The sequence below is a fragment of the Lipophrys pholis genome, assembly GCF_963383615.2.
Source record: "Lipophrys pholis genome assembly, chromosome: 14".
Lineage (NCBI taxonomy): Eukaryota > Metazoa > Chordata > Actinopteri > Blenniiformes > Blenniidae > Lipophrys > Lipophrys pholis.
In genome coordinates, this window is record NC_137633.1 from 26,871,103 (window position 1) to 26,895,565 (window position 24,463).

Consider the following 24,463-nt stretch of genomic DNA (forward strand, 5'->3'; position numbering starts at 1 on the left):
ACTTCTAAACACTCTAAATATACAACAAAATGCATTTAAGGGCTAAAAAAGTGGAGTTAGCATGATATGTCCCCTTTAACAGGTCTGCCAGAAAAACTGTAGAAGAGGAAGAAATATGAGAAAAACATGTTGAAAACATGTCGTGCTTTAGAAAAGGTGATCAGTGTCGCTGATCTGCTGACGGCTTGTTAGTTTCACCAACTTACTCTCACTGAATTGTTAAAACCAAAACTTCTCAGAGATAAACTGAGGCTCCGTTTCCATGATGAAAGTGAAAACGTATCGTTTTGCATTTTCATTTCAGAAAAATGTCACGTTTCCACGGCAATGGCAGAAACATTAAAAATTATGTAGTGTTCATCTTGGGCCACTAGTTGGTGCTGGTGGCTGTTTTTGTGATGAAACCACACACACATGCACCAGAGAACAACACACCATTGTTGCACACTATTTATTGTTATTACTGTGACTGGCAATTTTTAATTCCCGTTTTCAAAAAGTTGTGTTTTCGGTGCCTCTGAGCACCGTTGTCGTCCAAAATGCCATGAAATGTTTGCATTTCCACTTGAAGTTGTTGCCGTGGTAACGGGGCCTTAAGGAACACAACCAGTCCACTTTACTGAATGGAATAGGATTGAGTAGGATCCAAAACTAGAAGAGACTGAATATGGTAGAAGAGGTTTGTTCTCAGGACGTTTGATTCTTAATTACTCTGCAGCTGTTGTGAAACTGTGTGAGTGGTTTGAACTAATCGCCAGGACCGTGTCCTTCCTTTCACAGCCTGGTGGTCTCACCTAAACTAGAGCCTCCTCTTCCACCTAGTGACCCCCCCGCTGTAGACCCCCCCTCTGGGGTCCCTACACTGCACCACACTAACCCCTTCTGCCCCTCACAGTCCACAGCGCCCCCTATCTCCCCCTGCAACCCTTTCTTCTCCCTCCTGCAGCAGAACCCTTTCTTTGACCACATGCTAACCCCCCCGCTGCCTCCGCTGCCCTCCCTGTCCAGCTTCCGACCCCCCATAGCTCAGCACTTTCCACAGCCCAGTGACCCTCCCTCAACCCAGAGCAGCCCGCCAGCCTCAGAGCACTTCGTCACGAGTGCTGACTCAGCACGCACTGCGATAGTGAGGAACAGACCCCTTCCTCCAGTCCCCACCAAGAGGAAGACTGTCGAGAGGTCGTCCGACTCGTTCGCCTCCGCCGCCGAGCTGGAGCTGGACTCACAGTGGGACGAGTCCTTCCAGGCGTTCGCAGCCGGGAGGCTGCAGCCCCCCGAGGACCAACCCACCGAGTGCAGAACTCAGCAGGACCCACCCAGAGAGCCTGTACCGGAGCGCCGCACACAGACAGAGGTATTACCACCGGCAGTGGAGCCTCGGCAAAACTCTAATGGGAACTATTCACTGTGTCATCAGCCGTTTTCAGCCACCAGCCGGCTGATCAACACAAATCATCCAGAAGCTTCGCTGCTCGTCCCTCGAACAATCCAAGAACACAAGAGCCTCAAGAGGAACCGCACCGACTTTACAAACCTTAATTTCACTGAAACTAAACCAGACTTTAGTCCCACTGATGGTTTAACCAACACTAATGTGCATCCTGTTCCATGTCGCGCTTCCTCTACTCAACTCGGCGGCACCTCTCTAGACCTCAGTTCCTCGGGTCTCGGCAGTTCTTCTGGTCTCGGCAGTTCTACTGGTCTCGGCAGCTCAGCGGAGGAAGATTTTCTCTCCTGTCTCTTGTCTCAGTCTGACAAACTCTCTGTGCTGTCCTCTGAGGAACCTGAGAGCAACGTCCTGGGCTTTGAGAAGTCCTCCGAGTCGGCTGTGGTGACAAGACCCTCAGGAACTGAAGACGGGTTGAAGGATCAGCCGTCGGACGATGTTGCTCATCAGACTGTGATTCAGCATGAAGACAGTAACCGAGAAAAGGGTTCAGACGAGTGGACAGGTGATCCAGGAACTGAACAAACTGATGCTGAGACAGTCAACGTTTCCAAGGTCCTCCACCCAAACATGCTTCCTAAACCAAATTCACACTCCGGTGGTGAAATCGCAGAACAGAGCGTCGACACTATGAAAACCTCTGTTGGGGATTTGATAAAAGACTTAAGCTCATTAAACGTCAGTACGGATGTGATTTCTTCTCCATCACCTCACCTCACTACCTCCTCCCCTGAGGGCAGGCAGCTTCTGGTGGAAGTTTCCTGTGAAGTCGCATCCGACGAAGACTCAGAAGCCAAATTCACCAGTTTCTCAGATTTACTTGAGTTTGGTCATGTTGCAGGTCGTCCTGTCCTTGAGGACGGGCAGACACGGATGTCCAATCACAGCTCCAGCAGCTTTCTCCAGAGCCTGACGGTCAGCTGTGACTCGCAGGATTACCAGACCTGTGGGTCTCGGCCATGGTGGAGCACACCAGAACCGCTCCACCCCGAGGTGTCGTTCCAGGTCACAACAGTCCGGTCTGGGTGGTGTAATGGAGGAAGTAACCAGCCTGATGGATCCAAAATCTCCTGCTCTGCTCAGGACAAGACTCCTGAGAGAAGCTTCACTATCGGGTCACTTCCTGCAGCTTTGACCGACTCTCACATGAGCTGCAGTCCGAAGACACTCAGTGAAGGAGGCGTGGACACTCAGCATGCACTCTCAAAATACCATCAATCCCACCAGGCTTTGCTGCACCGCTCCCGGTCGGAGGGTAATTTAGCGCCACTTTTTGAGGGGCTCCTGGAACCGTCTTACGGCAGTGACCCCGGAGCCATACAGGAATCGTCTCTGGCTCCTCCCAGTCCAGACCCCCCCTCTGTCCTCCCCTCTGCTCCTCCTCTAACCTCCCCTGTAGCGCTCGCCACCCCTCCTCCTCTCGCCAACGCTTCGGCCAGGTTTCCACCCGGCGCGCTTCCAGTCTCCGTGTCGGTGCCGCAGGCGGCAGAGCGGCGGTGGCGGCGTGCGGCGAAGCAGCAGAACAGGTGAGGCTACACCAGCTCCGATTCCGTTATGAGGTGAAGCGGAAGCACTTCTTCATCCTTCCAGACCTTTCTCTCCTGGCGCCTCCTCCTCGCTCTCTGCTTCCGCCGGCTTCTCTTCTGTCGACTCTCGGAGGGTTTTCTCCTCTGTGGTGTGACATTCTGTTTTTCATCTCACACACACACACACACACACACACACACACACACACACACACACACACACACACACACACACACACACACACTCTGGCGTTAACAGGGCTCTTCTGCAGGTGTGTGTCCTGGCTGTGGTGATGGGAGGGGAAACAAAGCCTCAGGCCAATTAGCAGTTATTATTTTGCCCCAACTCGTACCACACACACCCCCTCCTACCCAACACACACACACACACACACACACACACACACACACACACACACACACACACACACACACACACACACACACACACACACACACACACACACACACACACACACACACACACCATCCCCTCAGGATCAGCCAGTGTTCCCACACAGCGACACACTCATCTACCAAAGTCTCAACCAGCACAGAGGCTTGTTTTTTGTTCCCAGACAGGAGAAGGTGTTGTTTTGCCACTGATAGCATTTCCTCTCCACCTCGGGGTAAAAACACGCTTAACACTCTTCTACATGTTTGTTTTTACCGCTGCATGTAATTAAGGCTCGGTTTTCCAGATAATTTCTGCTTCATTTTCATCAATGAGTCTTGTTCCTCTGGTCTAATCTTCTGGACCAGATCACGACAGAGACCCGTTCAGGAGACTCTCGGTGGTTCTGGTTCCACCTTGAAGGTCCAGAGGAGAAACTGTCTGAACCTGATGCACAGACGTACTGGATACGTGATGGTGTGATGGGAGAGACCTTCTGCGTATCCGTCTCATCCTTCTATTAAACCTGAATAGTTCTGACTGTTAAAAGAAACTTGAAGGCTGTTGAACGTCTCTCCAGCTGGTTTAGAAGATCCACTATGGCCTGACTCTCATTTTACATTAATTCTTATTAAAACACCAGGCTGTGAACTTGTTAAAGTGGAGATAGAATTCATATTTTCCCTTCAGATAACACTTTAACTTTGTCTTCACTCTGCTTTTATCATGAATGTCCTCGGATCTCGGTAGCAGGCTGAAGCTGCTGCGGCTCTCAGTCGTACGTGAATGTCGGTCGTGTAACTTCCTGTCTGACTGTTAAACAACTAAACTAACAACAAACGCTTTGTTGTTAGTGTGTCTAACATGTCGGGGGTGTTGTGACCTCCAGTGGCAATAAGAATTTAATCCTCCATTCTGTAGGGGTTGTTTTGTTGGACCTCCAGACTAGCGGCCATGTTTGTGGAGGTGGACTCTAACAGCCGGTGCTGCTTGTGTTGTTGTTGTGTGGCGCAGCCCCCACCCAGTGAAGCCCCTGACCACTGCCATGCTGACGGAGGAGCGGCGGTCAGTTCTGGCCACCGGCCTGGAAAAGCTCAAGTCCACCATCAACCCCGGGAGGAGCAGCCAGCCCAGTGAGCAGGACGCCGACCGGAAGAAGGTAAAACCTCTCATCATCACTCCACCCTGCTTCATCACTCCATACTCCCTTCATCACTCCATCCTGCTTCATCACTCCATACTCCCTTCATCACTCCACCCTGCTTCATCACTCCACCCTGCCTACCTCACTCCACCCTGCCTTCATCACTCCACCCTGCTTCATCACTCCACCCTGCCTTCATCACTCCACCCTGCTTCATCACTCCACCCTGCCTACCTCACTCCACCCTGCCTTCATCACTCCACCCTGCCTTCATCACTCCATCCTGCCTTCATCACTCCACCCTGCTTCATCACTCCACCCTGCCTACCTCACTCCATCCTGCCTTCATCACTCCACTCTGCTTCATCACTCCACCCTGCCTACCTCACTCCATCCTGCCTTCATCACTCCACCCTGCCTACCTCACTCCACCCTGCCTTCATCACTCCACCCTGCCTTCATCACTCCACCCTGCTTTATCACTTCACCCTGCCTACCTCACTCCACCCTGCCTTCATCACTCCACCCTGCCTTCATCACTCCACCCTGCTTTATCACTTCACCCTGCCTACCTCACTCCACCCTGCCTTCATCACTCCATCCTCCCTTCATCACTCCATCCTCCCTTCATCACTCCACCCTGCCTTCATCACTCCACCCTGCCTTCATCACTCCACCCTCCCTTCCTCACTCCACCCTCCCTTCATTGGAAACATTCACTGTTTATCAATCTCCTACAGGCAGTGTTTTGCCTAAGGTGACAGTCACCTCAGATTTTATGATCTTATGAAGAGCCAATCATCATGCAGATAAGAGATAAGGAATCATAGAAACCTGGAGATGCTCAACAGTCACACTAACCCCCCCCCCCCCTTCCCCAGCCTCTGACAGAAGGAGCGGGGTCGTACTACCACCTGACCCACAGTGAACTGGTGTCCCTGCTGGTGCAGCGAGAAGGAGATCTGGATCGTCAGAAGCTCCACTTTGAGCGACAGAAACTGCTGCTGGCGAAACGCGAGCTGGAGCTGCGGCGGCTGAAGCCTCAGGTCCGGGACCTGGAGGACTACATCGACACGCTGCTGGTGCGCATCATGGAGCAGAAGCCCACCCTCCTGCAAGTCCGCTCCAAGTTCAAGTGACGACGACTGGAGGAAGGGTTTGCAGCTCAGTCCGCGTCTGTTCACTCTAGCCTCCACAACAGCTCTTTAGTCTTTTCACTGCTATGCTGTCTCTTTTTGATACGATATTTAGGCACTGCGAGACGCCCGGGCCACGTCGGTCCAGCCGGCATGCTTTCCCGTCCTGGAGCTGGCCCTGGCCGAGCGGTTTGGTGGGAGCGGTTTTGAATGTAGCGCGTCCTCAGGTTGTTTTCAGGTTCACTCAGCCCGGCGGCGGGTTCAGGACCCCGGATGCTTCCACGGTTTGGATCCTGATTGTAGAATCATTCAATTCTCCTTTTCACCACACTTATCACTTCTATCACCTTGATCACAAAAGAGAGAGATTCGTAGAGTTTCAGTCCAGAGTGGCGTTAATCCAATAAACTCCTCGTTGATCACGACTGACGTGTTGCAGCTTCGTGAGGCAGAACAGACGTCTGGTGGGTCGTTTCAACACCAGACACTCAACATTTTCTGGTTTTATTTTCTGACGTTAGACTTTACTGACAGACCCTGAAAACCTTTGCTGTTGTTTTAATTAGTTTCTCTAATATTCAGACCGTTAAAGTGTCGCTGCTCGTCAGTATCATGTTTTAATGTTTTCACGTCACACTGTGAAGCATCATTACTCTGTAATCCATCCATTTTCTCCCGCTTATCCATTCCCGGGTGGTGGGGGTGTCAGTCTGAGCACCGTCACCCAGATCACATTGACCCATTAAGAACCTTCCTGCAGGTGGAGAGCCCACAGGAAGGTGGCGCCCGGCTTGGGACATGAACCCTCTACCTTGAGATTGCGTGTCTCATGCTCTACCAACTGAGCTGGCCGGGGGTCAATACTCTGTAATAGTCTCACGGACTCACTGCTGCCCCCTAAAGCACATGAGAGGCATGAGGGAAATGTTTCCTGCTGCACCTTTAAAAGTTATCACCATTTAGCAGGGGTGTCAAACTCAGATCCTCGATGGCCGAAGCTTTGCACGTTTTCCAAGGGTACGTCCGAAAAGTCTCTCCTATCTCCTTATCTAAAGACTTTACCTTAACCCCTGGATGACATCACAGGGTTAAGGAAAGGAGTTAGGCGGCTTCCTAAAGGAGTTAAGGAAAGGTGTTAGGAGGCTTCCTAAAGGAGTTAGTGAAAGGTGTTAGGAGGCTTCCTAAAGGAGTTAAGGAAAGGTGTTAGGAGACTTCCTAAAGGAGTTAAGGAAAGGTGTTAGGAGGCTTCCTAAAGGAGTTAAGGAAAGGTGTTAGGAGGCTTCCTAAAGGAGTTAAGGAAAGGTGTTAGGAGGCTTCCTAAAGGAGTTAAGGAAAGGTGTTAGGATGCTTCCTAAAGGAGTTAGTAAAGGTGATCACGGTGGTGAGGCAGTCAGACAGCACTTTCAATTAGTGACGTCATAATAATGCGACGGCGGCTCTAGTTAGTGACGTCTGCCATGGTGGGAAAGAACTACAAGTTTCTGAAAATGAACTACAAAAAGTTCATCTGGGTTCTAGATGATTTCAAGTTGTTCTAGGCAGATCATTGTTTTGGTAACTTACATGATCTGCTCCTCTTTCAGTCCTCCTGAGTTTCCCTGAACGCTCCGATGAGCGGGTTCCTTTAAATGTTGTCGCCGCAAGGAATTGTGGGGGAACATGAGCTGGTCTCCTTTGGTAAAGGAACCGTCAGTGGTTTCTAGGCTAAAGGAGGTTCTAAAGGAAGCATCAGTGGTTCCTCAGCTAAAGGAGGTTCTAAAGGAAGCATCAGTGGTTCCTCAGCTAAAGGAGGTTCTAAAGGAAGCATCAGTGGTTCCTCAGCTAAAGGAGGTTCTAAAGGAAGCATCAGTGGTTCCTCAGCTAAAGGAGGTTCTAAAGGAAGCAACGAGCCTCCTTTCCTTTGCTTATTGAGAATTCAGACAGTCCTCATCATGGCCGCCACACAGAACAGTTCCGGGGTTCAGGAGAAGTCGGTAGAGAAGGAGACAGGAGGGACAAGTCGGACGTACCCCTTGTCTCCCTCCACTGAATGTCCTGATGGTTCATCACTGAGTTCAGCACAAAGCCAGACATCGAGCTGCTCATTGCAATCAGCTGTGTTGATGCAGGGAGACGTGGAGGACGTGCAGGGCTGCGGTCCTGGAGGACCGGACTTCAACACCTGATTTAATGGGTCTGAATTTATTACGTCTTCATATTTCACTGATAAACTTGAGCACAACGTGGTGTGAAATTTATTAATAGAATTATAATAAACAACACATATGTCTTAATTCTTTCCTCTTTTGTTACTTTAGCCTTATTTTAATATTAACACTGAAATAAAACAAAATAATGAGAAAGGCTGATATTATTTAAACTGTTTAGTAATGATGAGCACCAGAGGACATCTTCAAAGTCCTAACTCAAAATCTATAGATATTTATTCCACCAATAGTGTTGTCAGTCAATCTCTGCAGATTAGTGAAGCCGTTAATCTGTCACCATCACTGGATTAATTATGTTGCTTTTAAATTGCAGCACTAGAGACAATAAGTTTCAAATGTTTCCTGCTGCAGATTTAAAGTTTATGCAGGTTAAATCAAACATTTTAAACTGGAAACTCCAAACATTTTTATTGCAGGAAAGTATCATGAGTTCACCAACTCAGCTTCAATATGAGTTTCATGCTGCTGCTGCTGCTGCACACAGTCTCCTCCTCTCTGAAACTGTGTGGCGTCCCCAGAGGACACTTTAGGTATTACTTTGATTTTAAAATAGCAGTTTTTAGGCTTTTCTTTGTCTTCAGTTAAAAATCAACCAAAGTAAAATGAGTTTGGCCCTGCTGTTTTGTATCACATCAAATTTTATTAAATATCATTGTCATCCTAACTTTGTTAAAGTTCACAACACGACTTGATGTGAGCTTCTTGCTTCATAATCAAACTGTCTCCTGATGTGAGAGGAAAGGTTTAAGTTGTTCTTCTGTACCTCAGATGTTACCAGCTGAGCAGCCGTTTAATATTTGCCTTTTTTAAAAATCAACTATTTTAATGAGCAAATCTTTGAGGTGACGAGTGAAGAGACGAACCCATCAGTCTGTCTGTCTGTCTGTCGTCTCGATCCACCTGTCTGTCTGTGTGTCTCGGTCTGTCTGTCTCGGTCTGTCGGTGGGTCGTGTTCTGGATTGACTCTCTACAAACTGATTGAAGTCGAGTGCTTGGACTAGTTTTTAAAACCTTCAAACCAAATGAGCCTCGTCACGTGCACGATTCACGTGCACGTGTCCCGGGAACTGATGGGAGCTCCTGAATGTTCTAAAGTGTTCTTAGTCAGCCAGCGATGGTTTTCTTTTCACTGCACAGGAAAACGCTGTTTCTTTTCTTCATTCCTCTTTTTTTTTTTTTTGGTCTGTTTTTCTTAATTTACTGGACAAAATCCAGAACTTTTCCATCGTGTGTGTGCGTGCGTGCGTGCGTGCGTGCGTGCGTGCGTGCGTGCGTGCGTGTGTCATCTGCTTCTGCTCCAGCTGCTTCCAGGTGTTACAGAGGGATAAACTCCGTCATGCCGTGTTGAAATGCCGATCGCTGCCTTATTTTTGTCCCGTTTTGACGTCGGTTAAGAATCTCGTGCTTCATTTTGCTCGTGGAGCTCCGGGCAGGTTTTGAAAAGCCATCTGTTCACTGAAACTTGTTCCAGTTCTGTTGTTTAGGTCACTGCACAATGAATTGTATGCGTACCAATAGAAACAAGTAGTAACAGTGATTTCCTGTGAAATGCCAAAAAGAAAAAAAAAAAAGAAAACACAAAGCCTTGAAACTTAATCAATGGAGCAGATTGATCCACCCTGAAGTATTCTGATATGAAGCCACTTTTAACAGCGTCTGTGGATGTTCTTGCACTACTTAACTGTCAGAAGAAACCTGGACTGTCGCCGCCTGTCCAGTGTCGGTGTCGTTAGATCTACTTTCCACCGTGCTGCACTTTCTAATCGCTCTGTGGTTCAAGCACCCGGCCGACCTTCACGCCACGACACGGATCAGCCAGTAAACAAACACAAGCATCTAGAATCATCTGCCATCTCGGTCTCGCTGTGCGCTCGCAATACCAAGAGCATAGACGACTGTAGAGATGTGCTCAATGTGACTCGGCACTTCAGTGCAACAACAAGCATCTCCTCTCACGTCTTCCACGTTACCGAGGTGTTTCCCTTTCATTTAGGTTCGATTTGTATTTCGTCCTCGACTTGTGCAGCTGGGGGAATGTGCTTCAGATAGTGTGTAAGATTGGAAAGTTTACAATCCGTGATGCAATTCTGTTTCACAAATTTTGTATATTTAATAAAGAATATTTTGTGTTTCTTGCGCACCGTATGCTTGGTGGTGATTTTTTTCATTCGGGGCTCATTGATTTTCATCAACTGTGGAAAGAAACTCTCACACTGTACTCAAGGGATTTAATTAGGCACCGGGCAGGTTGAAGCTTCAGTTTGAAACAGGATTATTGTTCATGTGAACGATATACGACCGTATTACACAGCAGCTTCAGCATTAACATCATGAATCGACTTCTAGGAATTCAACATGACTTTTTATTTGTGAGACAGAAACTTGATTGTTTAAATTCAGAATCAGCTTTATTGGTAAAATATGTTGCACAAACTACAGATTTGTTATTGTATTTTACAACATGTTGTATTTGAAAAATATATATAAATTAAGATTTATGACAGATTCCATGTGGCCACAGAAACAGTTTCAGACATTTCAGTAAAATTAGTTAAATCTTTTTAGAGGCCAATGTTTATAAGCAGAATTCAAACCAAAACACTTATAGTTCACTGCCTTCTATAAGAAGTAATCAGATTAGTCATTTGCATTCATTGTATTTGAGTGTTGTATTGTGATTTCAGTTCATAAACTCAAATCACATTAAAAGAATAACACCTCCCCAATACATTTGAAATCATTCGCTCCACTTTGAGGAAAATAGTTGTTTAGTATATTGAATTAAAGCCACAAGTTGATTTTAAGGAAAATTTTATTTGGTTTTTTTTTGTAAAAAAAATACAAATAAGTAATTATGTTGATGTTGTCTTTATTTTTCTATTTCAAAAGTGTCATTTATCTTTGCTTCAAATTTTCAAATTCACCCTGCAAAGTACTGATAAGTTTAATTTAAAGTCACCACTAGAGGGCTATGTTATCCTCTATAGAGCCAAGAACCTGTATTCCTCCGCAGGAGGATTATTATCTTTTTAAAAAAACAGTATTTTTGTTAATGTGGTGCTTTAAGCGGATCGCCTTCCTTTTGAGGTTCGTTATTAAAATCAGGAAAACAAAGTGTGGCATTGTGGGAACTGTAGTCCTCGGCTCTGCGCGGGGTTCCTTTAAAACACAACAGTTCCCATGATGCACCTCGGTCAGTGCCAGTTCACCGTTGAACTCGCAGCTGGAAGTTAAAAAAAAAGAAATAACTTTTTAAAAACTTAACGAAGGCGATAAAAAGTTCCACAATGTCTGAATATCCGACCTTCCAGTACGGAAACTCTCGTTTCGACCAGGTACCGTCACTCCTATCCTAAAGTTGGCACTCACGTGCACATTTAAAGCTTTTTTAGAAGCTTCAGTGGTGAACACAAACTAAACTGTTCACACTTTTAATCCACTTTCAGGGTTTAAAAGTGTCTTTTCCTACCTGTTTTCTGACATTTAAACATTATGTATTTCGTGGCAGGAGGTTTCACTCAGAAAAGTGAGTAGATCTAGTGTGTAAAGCTGTTGGTTGTTTTACGACCTTAAATCTACAGTAGTGCATTATAAAGTGAGCAGGGAGGAAGTCAGGAACATTTTACAATCAAAATCTAGTGATGATTGAATGAACTGGACTCCAGTCGACCAGGACAAATAGGTGAATTGTTTACAGGAAGTTGTGCTTTCAGGAGCCAGAAGTCCACACATGTGGTTTGTCTTAATAATGCCTCTATTTTTGTTGTTTGCAGCTTTAAAGCACTGGAACTGTTTGTAAGTTTTAATCGTGATCAGTCATGTGATCGAGTGTCAGCTCTTCAAGAAGTTTTAGTCAGATGAACCTGAGTGTCCGATCACAGCCAGTCAGTCCAGCTCTTGTGTGTTTCAACCTTTCTGACTGTTAATAGACAAGATCTCATCATTCTATTAAATCTTTATATGTGTTGTGCTTCTGTTTTATTCAATAGAAAAGCAAAAAGCTGCAACAGGAATACAACACAATGTGAACAAAACCACTGCAACTGATACAGAACCACAACATCAATACAGAACCTCAACACCGATACAGAACCTCAACATCAATACAGAACCTCAACACTGATACAGAACCACAACACCGACATAGAACCTCCAGACCGATACAGAACCACAACACCGATACAGAACCACACTGACACAGAACCACAACACTGATACAGAACCTCAACACCGATACAGAACCACAACACTGATACAGAACCTCAACACCGATACAGAACCACACTAATACAGAACCTCAACACCGATACAGAACCACACTGACACAGAACCACAACACCGATACAGAACCACACTGACACAGAACCACAACACTGAACCACAACACCGATACAGAACCACACTGACACAGAACCACACTGACAGAACCGCAACACAGATACAATTCCAGAAAGCAGATTTTGTGAAAACTCAGAGTATGTTAACCCTGAAATGAGGGAACATCAGTTTTCCATATGTAGAGACTCTTTTTTTAACCACGTATAGAAGCAGGAAAAACGTTTTCTACCAGGCTGACATGTTTGGGCTGCAGCCCTCCTCAGAGCCTCATCTGATATGTGATGGCGTGTTGGTCTTTATCAGCTGATCGGCCTGATAGGTCTGTCAGATTCTCTAGGGCCGACCACGCCCCCCACCGTCCCCCCCCCCCCCCCACTGTCCGGTTGTTAGGGTTAGGTCTCGGTTAGGGTCCACCGTTTGAGCTTGTTCTCCTCCGATGTTCCGATGTTTCTTTTGCAGTGGTCGTGATGCTGATTTTGCATTTTCTTGTTCTGCTGTGTCTTTTTTGATGTTGTGAGTCGTCCTGCCGTTTCTTTTTCATTCTGTTTGATGTTCTTTCTTTCTTATATTAAAGGATCTGCCCGTTTCACCCATGTATGTTTTGTTACATGATTTACATGGATTTCATATATTACTTTAGATTTGTTCTCCAGGTCTATTTGGTCTTTAGGGAGTACAAGTACCTAGAGTTTTGTGTGGTTCCACTGCAGTGCTGATGTGTTTGTTCATTATTTGTTGTCTGGGTTCTGTTCTTCCTCCGATGTCTGGGAGGGTGATCGTGGTTTTGTTCTTATCTGGTTTTTCTGTGTTTTGTTTTCCTTTGTTTTCTCTTCTTTTCTTTATTCTGTGTTTTGTTTTCCTTTGTTTTCTCTTCTTTTCCTTATTCTGGACTTGTAGTTTTCCTTTGTTTCTCTTCTTTTCTTTATTCTGGACTTGTAGTTTTCCGTTGTTTGGACCCATTGTGGATCTTGACCCTGTGTGAGCGTGTTCTTGATGTTTGTCCTCCTCTTGTCTGGTTCCTCTGTTATGACGGCGGCCCGTTCATGACGTGTCCTGACAACAGAAAGTTTGTGTGCTGTGGGGAGTTCTGATGTCCAGAGGAGGTTCTGGTCCGTGTGCGTGGGTTCCCTGTAAACAGATTTTGATCCTGCCGTCCTGTCTGTGCTGGAGGTTCCTGTCCAGAAAGGAAAGGGTCCTGTTGGTTCCCTCTTCATGTGTGAAGCGTCTGTTCCCAGTGTGCTCCATGTTGTTCAGAAGCTCTGTGAGCTCTTGGGTTTGTCCAGTTTTTATTATTCCCAGGACCTCGTCTACGGATCTTTTCCAGACGGTGGGTCTGCAGTGTGCGGCTGCTGTGTTGGTGGCTTTGGTTTCCAGACCTCCAGGAAGAAGTGGCTCATTATTGCAGAGAGTGGACCCCCCATTGCTAAACCTTCTATTTGTATCTGTTGCCTCTGAACTGAAAGTAGGTGGATTTGGCAACGAGGCCTAGTAGAGTGGTGATGTCCTCAACTGTAAGGTTTGTGCCTTTATTTAAAGTCCTGTCCTGTTTTAAAGGTTCTTGTACAACATGTAATGTGACATCAACGGGGGTTTTAGTGAATAACGAGATGATGTCATGTGAAATGAAGATTTCGTCTGTTTCTATTGGAACGTTGTTGAGATCTTGTGCCAGTTGTTTTGAGTTCTTAGTGATGTTCTGTTGTGCCAAGGAGGATTAAATAATATCAAGCAGAGCTTTCCAGAGGTTGTAGCTGACAGATCCAATGCTGTCCACTATGGGGTGCAGTGGGGGGTCTTTTTTGTGTATTTTCTGGGTTCCATATATTCATGTGGTGATACTGGCTGTAGGTATGACGTGGTTAGAAGCTTCTTGTGTTATGTTCTTTGTTTCTAGTAAGGGTTTTAGCAGGGTTTTTAGTGTCTTTTTCTTTTGTTCTGTCAGATCTTTTCTCAGTATTTCATATTTTCATATATTTACCTGTCGTTAAAAAAAGAGTCTATACATATGTAGTTAGAACGACAAAATTAACACAATTCAACTACTCAGAGCTTTCCGTTCCAATAAGAGAGCTGAATTAAGCTTGGGGTCAGTCACCATGCTAACACTCTGTAAACAGAATCTGCTGGCTGTCACCATGGTAACATACTCTGAACAGAACCTGCTGGCTGTCAACATGGTAACAGACTCTGTGAACAGAACCTGCTGGCTGTCACCATGGTAACAGATTCTGAATAGAACCTGCTGGCTATCAACATGGTAACATACTCTGTGAACAGAACCTGCTGGCTGTCACCATGGTAACAGACTCTGTGAACAGAACCTGCTGGCTGTCACCATGGTAACAGACTCTGAACAGAACCTGCTGGCTGTCAACATGGTAACATACTCTGTGAAGAGAACCTGCTGGCTGTCACCATGGTAACAGACTCTGAACAGAACCTGCTGGCTGTCAACATGGTAACATACTCTGTGAAGAGAACCTGCTGGCTGTCACCATGGTAACAGACTCTGAACAGAACCTGCTGGCTGTCAACATGGTAACAGACTCTGTGAAGAGAACCTGCTGGCTGTCACCATGGTAACAGACTCTGAACAGAACCTGCTGGCTGTCACCATGGTAACAGACTCTGTGAACAGAACCTGCTGGCTGTCACCATGGTAACAGACTCTGAACAGAACCTGCTGGCTGTCAACATGGTAACAGACTCTGTGAACAGAACCTGCTGGCTGGTAGGTTTTGTAGAGGAAATTCTGAGTTTCTACTGGCCCCTCCCACCTGAAGCTTGACTAGAGAAGAATTGTCCGTTATTTCCAAACCTGATCGACATCGAGGCAGAAATCATTTGAGTTAACTTACATCACGACAGAGTCTTCCAGCCCGGATTAGAAGAACTGTATTAATTCCCCGTTGGGATCATTCGTTTCCAAATTGCCCCGTGCCTCACATCAGAGCAGAGCATTACACTTTTTTTGTAAAATTATAGTTTCCTTTATAATATTAGTAAAGCAACAGTGTGTAGAGCGGCTGGATAAGTCTCCCTTGCACTGAAACAAATCTTTGTGTGTGTGTGTGTGTGTGTGTGTGTGTGTGTGTGTGTGTGTGTGTGTGTGTGTGTGTGTGTGTGTGTGTGTGTGTGTGTGTGTGTGTGTGTGTGTGTGTGTGTGTGTGTGTGTGTGTGTGTGTGTGTGTGTGTGTGTGTGTGTGTGTGTGTGTGTGTGTGTGGTATTAATTTGAGTATTGATGTACTCATCATCACTTTTTAAATGACTCCACTTTAATAAAAGATGTCTAAACACTGTGAACCTACTCAGGAGATGAACAGAGTTCAAACATTTTGTTACTGGTTAAAATTACTACTTGAAGTGGCTACTGTTTTTTTTATTGTTTTTTTTATTTAAAAGCCTACATCAATTTAAATACTAAAATTAAAATCAGAATGAAGGACAATCAGAGCATACAAACAGTTTACATACCCTGGGAGAGTTTATGATTTCTTGGCCGTTCTTCAGAGAATATGAATAATAACACAAAAGCCTTTCTTCCACTCATGGTTGATGATTGGGTGAAGCTATTTATTGTCAAACAACTGTGTTTACTCTTTTTAACTCAAAATGACAAAAAAAAGTACCCAAATGACCCTGATCAAAAGTTTACATATCCCAGTGACTTTGACCTGATAACATGCAAAACAGTTGACACAAGCAGGTTTGAATGGCTAATCAAGGTTCCCATCCTGACCTTTGACCTGTTTGTTTGTAATTAGTGTGTGTGTATAAAAGGTCAGTGAGTTTCTGGGCTTCTGACAGACCATTCATCTTTCATCCAGTGCTGCACTGACGGTTCTGGATTCTGAGTCAAGGGGAAAGCAAAAGAATTGTCAAAGGATCTGCGAGAAAAAGGTAATGGAACTGCATAAAACAGGAAAGGGGTATAAAAAGATATCCAAGGAATTGAGAATTTCAAACTCTGATTAAGAAGTGGAACATGAGGGATTCTGTAGAAACCAAGCCACGGTCAGGTAGACCAGCAAAGATTTCAGCCACGACTGCCAGGAAAATTGTTTGAGATGCAAAGAAAAATCCACAAATAACTTCAGCTGAAATACAGGACTCTCTGAAACATTGTGGTGTGGCTGTTTCAAGATTCACATTAAGGAGGCAGTTGAAGAAAAATGGGTTGCATGGTCAAGAAAGCTGTTTCTGCGCAAATGTCACAAAGTTTCCCGTTTCCATTACGCCAAACAGCACAGACACAAGCCTCAGAACCTCTGGAACAAAGTCATTTGGAGTGATAAGACCAAAATTAAACTTTTTGGCCACAACCATAAACTTCACATTTGAAGAGGAGTCAACATGGAAGGAACAGCATTCCTACTGTGAAACACGAGGTGGATCACTGATGTTTTTTTTGGGGGGGGGGGGGGGGGGGGGGGGGGGGGGGGCAACAAAGGCACAGGAAACTTGGCCAAAATTGATGGCAAGATGAATGCAGCATGTTATCAGACAATACCGGAGGAAAATTTGCACTCATCAGGCCGGAAGCTCCGCATGGGACGTTTCTGGACATTCCATCATGACAATGATCCAAAACACAAAGCCAAGTCGACCTGTCATTGGCTACAGCAGAACCAAGGGAAGGTTCTGGAGTGGCCACCTCAATCCCCTGACCTCAGTATCATTAGCCCCGTTTCCACAGAGCCCCTTGGTGCCGGTACGGGTCAGGTCAGAACCGGTTGTTGTGCGTTTCCACTGACTCAGAACCGTTACCAACCGGTACCATTGGTAACCATTTCTCGCTACCCCTCCACTTGGGGTACCAGGCACAATGTGCCGGATATGAGGGGGAGGAGCTTCAACACTGCTGTCTGCTCATTGGTCCGTGACGACCGCTGTTCTCCCAGCAAGCAGCCATTTCCAATCAGTTCTTCTGCAGCAATCAGGAAACTTTTTTGAAAATGTTCTCCCGTTATGGCGTCACATCCTGCATGATTACACAACCGTTCATAACCCCGCCTACATTCCAAACCGTTCCCCATGTAATGGAAACGCGGCACTGATACGGGTCTGGTTACGTATAGTCAACCCCCACCTGACCGGCACCGGTTCCAAGGGGCACTGTGGAAACGGGGCTATTGAGCTACTCTGGGGAGATCTCAAACGTGCACTTCATGCAAGACAGACCAAGAACTTACAGGAACTGGAGGCTTTTTACCAAGAAGAATGGGCAGCTTCACCATCTGAGAAAATAAAGAACCTTATCCACAACTACCACTAAAGACTTCAAGCTGTCATTGATGTTAAAGGGGGCAATACATGGTATTAACAACTGGGGTATGTAAACTTTAGATAAGGGTCATTTGGGTACTTTCCTTTGTCATTTTGATTTAAAAAGTAAACACAGTTGTTTGCCAATAAATAGCTTCAAACAACCATTAAACATGAGTGGTAGAAAGGTTTTTGTGTCATCATTCATATTCTCTGAAGAACGGCCAAGAAATCATAAATTCTCCCAGGGTATGTAAACTTATGTGTACAACTGTACATGTAGGCCTTTTCGTTCTGAAAGATGGTTTTATATTTCATGTTAAGCTGATTCCAAGTCGTCTTCCTCCTGTTGGATTGAACCTAAATGAAATTCAGATTTTACACCGATTTTTTATTTCTACCTGTTTGCTGCGATCTAAAGTTAAATGTTAACTTTAAGGAGTCAACTTTGCAGCAACTTTCTCCCAGTTGTCTCTCTCCTCTGCTGCTGCAGCGCCGGGACTTTTACTGTGAAAGAACTGGGTTTTGGGTCTGTTGCTATAGCGACTGGTGGTGCCGGGGCTCCATTGATGAAGCTTTTTATTCTGGTTGTTCAGGCGCTTAACTCCAGGTTCACATCCTCAGAGTTGTTAATACAGATCAGCTGTTCTGGAACCGGAAACTCTTGAGTGTCATCTCGGGGTCAGTCGACTCAGAGTTCAGGGAGAAACTCAAGAGTTTCTTGAACCCCCTTTCTGGAACACCCCTCAGAACTACAACACTGATACAAAACCACAACAGCGGTACAGAACCACAACACTGATGAAAATGTGGGAAACTTGACTGTCATTACAAAACTGAACATTAAACCTACAAAACAAATCCTTATTGTCCTTCTGGGCACCGTGGAAACATTTTGAAGCAAACATTCTCTTATACAAGAGGTTGTTGTGAAAACCAGCGAGGAATGTATAAAATAATCCATAGTTCTCATCATGGCCACATTAAAAAGAGGCTCCTGATGATGATGATGAAGATGAAGATCCTCCACCCATCACAGCTCAAGCTGGAGTGCCACTACAATTAAACAGATTAAAACTTGTTTGTATGAATCATCCATATGCTCAGAAAGTCACGAGGCGACGCAGCGACTTTAAAACCAGATTTTCATCCAAATTAGCAGTTTGAGTAATTAAAGCCAACTTAGGGACGGACGGCTCGGAGCTGCTGCAGCGCCGCTCAACCGTTCCTTCTGCTCCGCTATGAATAAATGATCCAACGGTATTTCTGGCACAGTCATTACGAGAAATAATTGCGAGTGGTGTGAGTGGATCAGAGTCCTGAAAGATGCAGATAGGAAACAGTTTGCTGAGGCTTTAATGAGGAGGCTCCACCTGCTGCGTTCCAGCAGCTGCTGAGATTTAATATTGTGATATTACTGTTTACAGGGAAACAGCTGGAAACACAGCACCGTGGCAGAATCTCTGCCGCAGTTTAAAAAGTTTCAGTTCATCTGCAAGGCGGGGAAAAGTTGAATTAGAATTGGAGTAGAATTAGAAATTACACATTAAAACATATTTAAAAGCCACAATGGCACTGGAACATTGAAGGTTATTGGAGAAGCTTTGACACATCCAGCTCTGCTGCTCATCCCACAAATGAACGTTTCCTTCAAATGAGACACGATTTAAAAGATTAAATGAGAAAAAGGAATCCAGTAAACATGAATTGTCCTGCTTCGTCTGCCTGGTGGAAACATTTCCTGGTCATGAAGGAACATTGTGAGATTTGTGTCTTAATCAATTTTTTATTTGTTTCTTTCTGGTTCTTAGAAAACATTTCTGGGTCGATTCAGACACTTCCTGGACGTGATCGACCCCACCACGCTCTTCGTGACTCAGGTACAAAACAAACACTGAAATACAAATTAAATTCTTCAGCATTTCACCTCTGGTGGTTCCTCTGGGGTTACCGGACTGGAATATTATCTTTACTTCAGATTTGATGAATATCTGCAGCTTCTTCACTTCATCAGAGCCGATTCATTTCATGTTCTCACTGGAAGAGACGAAGTGATGCAGAGAATGTGAACGACTGAGTTTCTCTGTTTCACAAGCAAACTGAAAACTGACGTGGGGATGAAAGAAATGTTGTGATGTTTGATTCTGAAAGGTCTGAAAGCTTTAAAACAACTTTATTCTAAAACTGCACATTTTTATTAAGATTAAATCAGTTTTTAGATCATTTTTCTTCAGTAGATTATCAGGCTAAAAACTGGTCAGTTCATAGTGATAACATTTAAAAAAATAATCGTTATATTGATAGAAATTGATCAGTGATCATTATTAAGACAAGAGCTCAATATTGATTAAATTCACATTTTTCCTCACAATTCTCCACACAATATTTCTACTCTTTAGTTTTATGATGATAAGCTGTTAACGGGACTCTTTATAAGCACAAAACAAGAGTTTTTCATCTTTATCTCCGACTTTCTGACTTTAATTGAAGAATGAATCCATTATGAGAACATTTAGAGGGCAGAACTTCCTCAAACTGTCGTGTTTCCTGTTTATTTAAACTTTTTTTTAACCAGGAAAATAAAACGCATTGAGATGAAGATCTATGTTACAAGGTGACCTGGCCAAGAGGTCCGCAGCACAAATCACATCCTTTGAGTTAAAAACAAATAAAACTGATTCAACATAATTAACAGTATACAATACTTACAATGAGAAAGTGCAGATTACTATAGACAAAATTTAAAGACTCATATTGTGAAAACATTCCCTTCCTAAAGGTTTCCAGCAGTACTAATCGTCCCCATACCTGGACTGACGTCCCAGAAGTGAAGACAGTCTGTCCTCTCTGTCCCTGGCTTGTTTCAGGTTTTAAAAAGTGTGTTGTTCCAACCAGCCAATCAGAAATCAAACCCTATATAGTGTCATCGGGGGTTTAGCCAATCCCAATCAAGGTAGGCTCCTCCCTTTGACTCCTCCCACAATTAGGCAGCTCTGCTCTGGCACATGGCACCACGAGAGGAAGTACTTCCTCCTCTTCTCAAGATGGGCATGTGTGGGCGGAGCCAGTCCAGCTCACACAGACACAGCAGATTCTGAATGCAGCTCCTATGATCCAATATTCAAATGAGGAAAATCAAGGAGGAGCTAGAAACTTAGAATACTGAAGGTTTCTGGAGCGACCAGACCAGGAGGAGGAGGAGAACAGGAGGAGGAGGAGAACAGGAGGAGGAGGTGAACAGGAGGAGGAGGAGGAGAACAGGAGGAGGAGAACAGGAGGAGGAGGTGAACAGGAGGAGGAGGAGGAGAACAGGAGGAGGAGAACAGGAGGAGGAGGAGAACAGGAGGAGGAGGTGAACAGGAGGAGGAGGAGAACAGGAGGAGGAGGAGAACAAAATGACCTCTTTAAACCATGGAGAAATATATTGTCACGATTGTCTGTCTTCTGTCAATCAGTCAAGGTGTTGTAGGTCATATCAGCTGGAGCTCGTCTCCTGATGTTAAAGTAACGACAGGTGCTTTCACTTCTTCCTCCTGTCTGATGGCCGAGGCCCCAAACAGGCCGAGAGCACTGAGCTGTAATTCCAGCCTTGTTGAGCCGGAGCGGTGGTTTCTGGGACTGACGCAACTCTGTAGGAATGAAGAGTTCAGCCGTGGACGAGGGAGCAGGAGAACCAGGAGAACCAGGAGAACCAGGAGTTGTTTCACACTGGGACCGGGTGGAGCGCCCTGATTTCCTGTTTTTGCAAGATGTGAGAGCAGATATGCTGTTAAAGCTGGAGGATAGGAGAACTTTAAAAGATAAAATGCAGATTTGGTAAGGCGGATTAGAATAAAGTGCATTAACATTTTAGGTTGCATTCATCAACTGTAAAAAACTTCAAGAACAAGAACATTGATTAGTTGATCCTCGTCTTTGAAGAGTAATAAAGAACGGATAAGATTAAAGGTACCAGTCAGTCATTTTAGCTTCTGTTTGGAGGCTCTTCCAGGCAGAGAAACTAAAACCTGGTTTTCCCAGTTCAGTCAGAACACGAGGAACATACAGGTGAAGAAAGTCTCTGGAGCGTAGGAATAATGGCTGCTGGTTCTCTGGAGAAGAGAACAGAGGGAGGAAGGAACCAAGCCGAGAAGAGCATTGTGTACTCAGTAGGGGTGGTAATTGATAAGATTTTATCAATATCAATGCCATTGTCAATTCTGCTTTTCAATCCAATCCCTTATCAATTCTTCTAACGATTCCTGAGTATTGTTTTGAGGGGAAAAAAGTAGTTTTACAGTTTTCTGCACCAAAAGGAACAATCAAATTTTTTCCAAACATGAAACTTGAATTATAATTTTTCCCTTAAAAAAGTAGTCTAATGTGTATTTGCCTTCATCGGATGCCCCCTGGAATTTACACTTTTTCGAATTTTGCGCTGTTGACAAGTTAAGCCTCTCTGGGAGGCGGAGCCTGGAGAGGAATGAGGACGTGACATATGAGGAGGAACACGTTCTCTGTCTGCAGGGAACGCTGTGTTTTTATATTGTGTTGGTGCTTTTTTTTGAGGTGATATTCAGCACAGAATGATATAATACATAGACATACAGTAGTAGATCTCGACTAGATTGTGTATGTCTACACAGTAGACATACTCTAGTAGATTGTTTATCACTGTATAGTGTGAAAACTAGAGGCTCCCATGCATAGTGAATGATCTACTACCATATATCTACGCCGTCGGCTCGTTGGATCAGACATTTACTACACGGGACAGATTGACGGCAGAGTTAATTTATTAAAAGTCCCTCATTCGTCCTCAGACAGGACATTTCTTCACCAAATAGACCGTCTTCAGCAGCCACACAGTGCAGCGCTCTGGGGAGGTGATGGAGGCCGGGGGTGTAGCTCAGAAGGAGGTGATGGAGGTCGGGTGTAGCTCAGGAGGAGGTGATGGAGGCGGAGGGTTTAGCTCAGGAGGAGGTGATGGAGGCGGAGGGTGTAGCTCAGGAGGAGGTGATGGAGGCCGGGGGTGTTGCTCAGGAGGAGGAGATGGAGGCCGGGGGTGTAGCTCAGGAGGAGGTGATGGAGGTTGGGTGTAGCTCAGGAGGAGGTGATGGAGGCCGGGGGTGTTGCTCATGAGGAGGAGATGGAGGCCGGGGGTGTTGCTCAGGAGGAGGAGATGGAGGCCGGGGGTGTAGCTCACGAGGAGGAGATGGAGGCCGGGGGTGTAGCTCAGGGAGTCACGGTACAGGTTGTTTTGACTATCAGAGTAAACCGGAGTACCGGAGTAGAACCAGCACACACAGAGAGAACATGAAAAATGCACACAGAAAGGCTCCTGCCGGGATTTGAACCGAGACTTTATTTTTTTTACCTGGACCTTCTGGTTGTGAGGCGAGAGGCTGTGGACTCTGTGGATTCAGGACCTGGTGAGTGAATATGTATTACTATATCGTATTATTTTGTTGTTTATCGTCTCCCACTTTAGACCTTCTTCCTCTCCATGTTTTCTCCTGGTTGAAGGAACTCTGTGACGTAATGCAACGTAATGCAACGTAATGCAACGTACCGCAACGCGACTTGACGTCGTGCTGGAAATGACTTGTTAAGAAGAATCGAACACATGGAACCGGTTCTAAGTCAGAATCGGTTTTCGATTCCCATCCCTAATACTCAGGCCATCCAGTGCGTGTAGCGCTGGCCACTCAGCTCTGGTACAGTTCACAGTGTTGAATGAAAAGAAAAATAAATGAATAAAAAACTGTTTCCTGTTTGTACCGCAGTCCGTCACTTTTACCTTCAACAGCCAGCGGATTTATTCACATGAACATTTGGCTACTTGTGTGGTGATGCTCTCTGACCATTGGTGACCGTCAGTCTGTCGTTTGGTCCAACGTTTTGTTCGTTGTTTGATCCATCGTCTGGTCCGTCGTCCGGTCCATCATTTGGTCCATCATCTGGTCCGTCGTTTTGGTCTGTCGTTTTGTCCGTTGTTTGGTCCATCATTTGGCGCGTCATCTGTTCCGTCATCTGGTCTGTCGTTGATCCGTCGTCTGCTCCTTCATCTGGTCTGTCATCTGGTCCGTCATTGGCCCCTTTTTTTTTGGTCTGCCGTTTTGTCCGTTGTCTGGTCCTTCATTTGGTCCGTGGTCTGGTACGTCTTCTGGTCCATCGTTTGGTCCGTGGTCTGGGCCGTGGTCTGGACTATCGTCTGCTCTGTCGTCTGCTCTGTCGTCTGCTCTGTCGTCTGGTCTGTCGTCGATCCGTCGTCTGGTCCTTCATCTGGTCTGTTGTCTGCTCCGTCGTTGGCCCGGTTTTTTTGGTCTGCCGTTTTGTCCGTCGTCTGGTCCATCGCCTGGTCAGTCGTCCGGTCCGTTGTTGGTCCGTTGTTGGTCCGTTGTTTTGCTCTGTCGATTTGTCCGTGGTTTGGTCCATTGTTTGGTCCGTCGTCTGGTCTGTCGTTGGTCCATCGTTTTGCTCTGTCATTTTGTCTGTTGTTTGGTCCATCGTTTGGTGCGTCATCTGTTCCGTCATCTGTTCCGTCGTCTGCGCCGTCATCTGGTCTGTCGTTTGGTCCGTCATCTGGTCCGTCGTCTGATCCTTTGTCTGGTCCTTCATCTGGTCTGTCGTCTGGTCCATCGTTTGGTCCGTCGTCTGGTCCGTCGTCTGATCCTTTGTCTGGTCCTTCATCTGGTCTGTCGTCTGGTCCATTGTTTGGTCCGTCGTCTGGTCCGTCGTCTGATCCTTTGTTTGGTCCTTCATCTGGTCTGTCGTTGATCCGTCGTCTGGTCCTTCATCTGGTCCGTCGTCTGGTCCTTCATCTGGTCCGTCGTTTTGGTCTGTCGTTTTGTCCGTTGTTTGGTCCATCATTTGGCGCGTCATCTGTTCCGTCATCTGGTCTGTCGTTGATCCGTCGTCTGCTCCTTCATCTGGTCTGTCATCTGGTCCGTCATTGGCCCCTTTTTTTTTGGTCTGCCGTTTTGTCCGTTGTCTGGTCCTTCATTTGGTCCGTGGTCTGGTACG

The 24,463-nt window shown here is 45.6% G+C and overlaps 2 protein-coding genes across 2 annotated transcripts in view; both read left to right on the forward strand.

Annotated features, from left to right (window-relative positions):
• The window catches only part of rab11fip5a (RAB11 family interacting protein 5a (class I)), a 28,784-nt gene extending 18,790 nt beyond the window's left edge, over window positions 1–9,994 (forward strand). The window contains exons 4-5 of the mRNA XM_080479355.1: window positions 4,382–4,526; window positions 5,393–9,994. Of these exons, the coding sequence (XP_080335481.1) occupies window positions 4,382–4,526; window positions 5,393–5,650 (403 nt within the window). The 3' untranslated portion in view covers window positions 5,651–9,994. The remainder of the gene's footprint in view (window positions 1–4,381; window positions 4,527–5,392) is intronic.
• A 1,052-nt stretch (window positions 9,995–11,046) lies between these two features.
• Window positions 11,047–24,463, forward strand: part of sfxn5a (sideroflexin 5a) — a 32,796-nt gene continuing 19,379 nt past the window's right edge. The window contains exons 1-2 of the mRNA XM_080479485.1: window positions 11,047–11,189; window positions 19,270–19,338. Of these exons, the coding sequence (XP_080335611.1) occupies window positions 11,142–11,189; window positions 19,270–19,338 (117 nt within the window). The 5' untranslated portion in view covers window positions 11,047–11,141. The remainder of the gene's footprint in view (window positions 11,190–19,269; window positions 19,339–24,463) is intronic.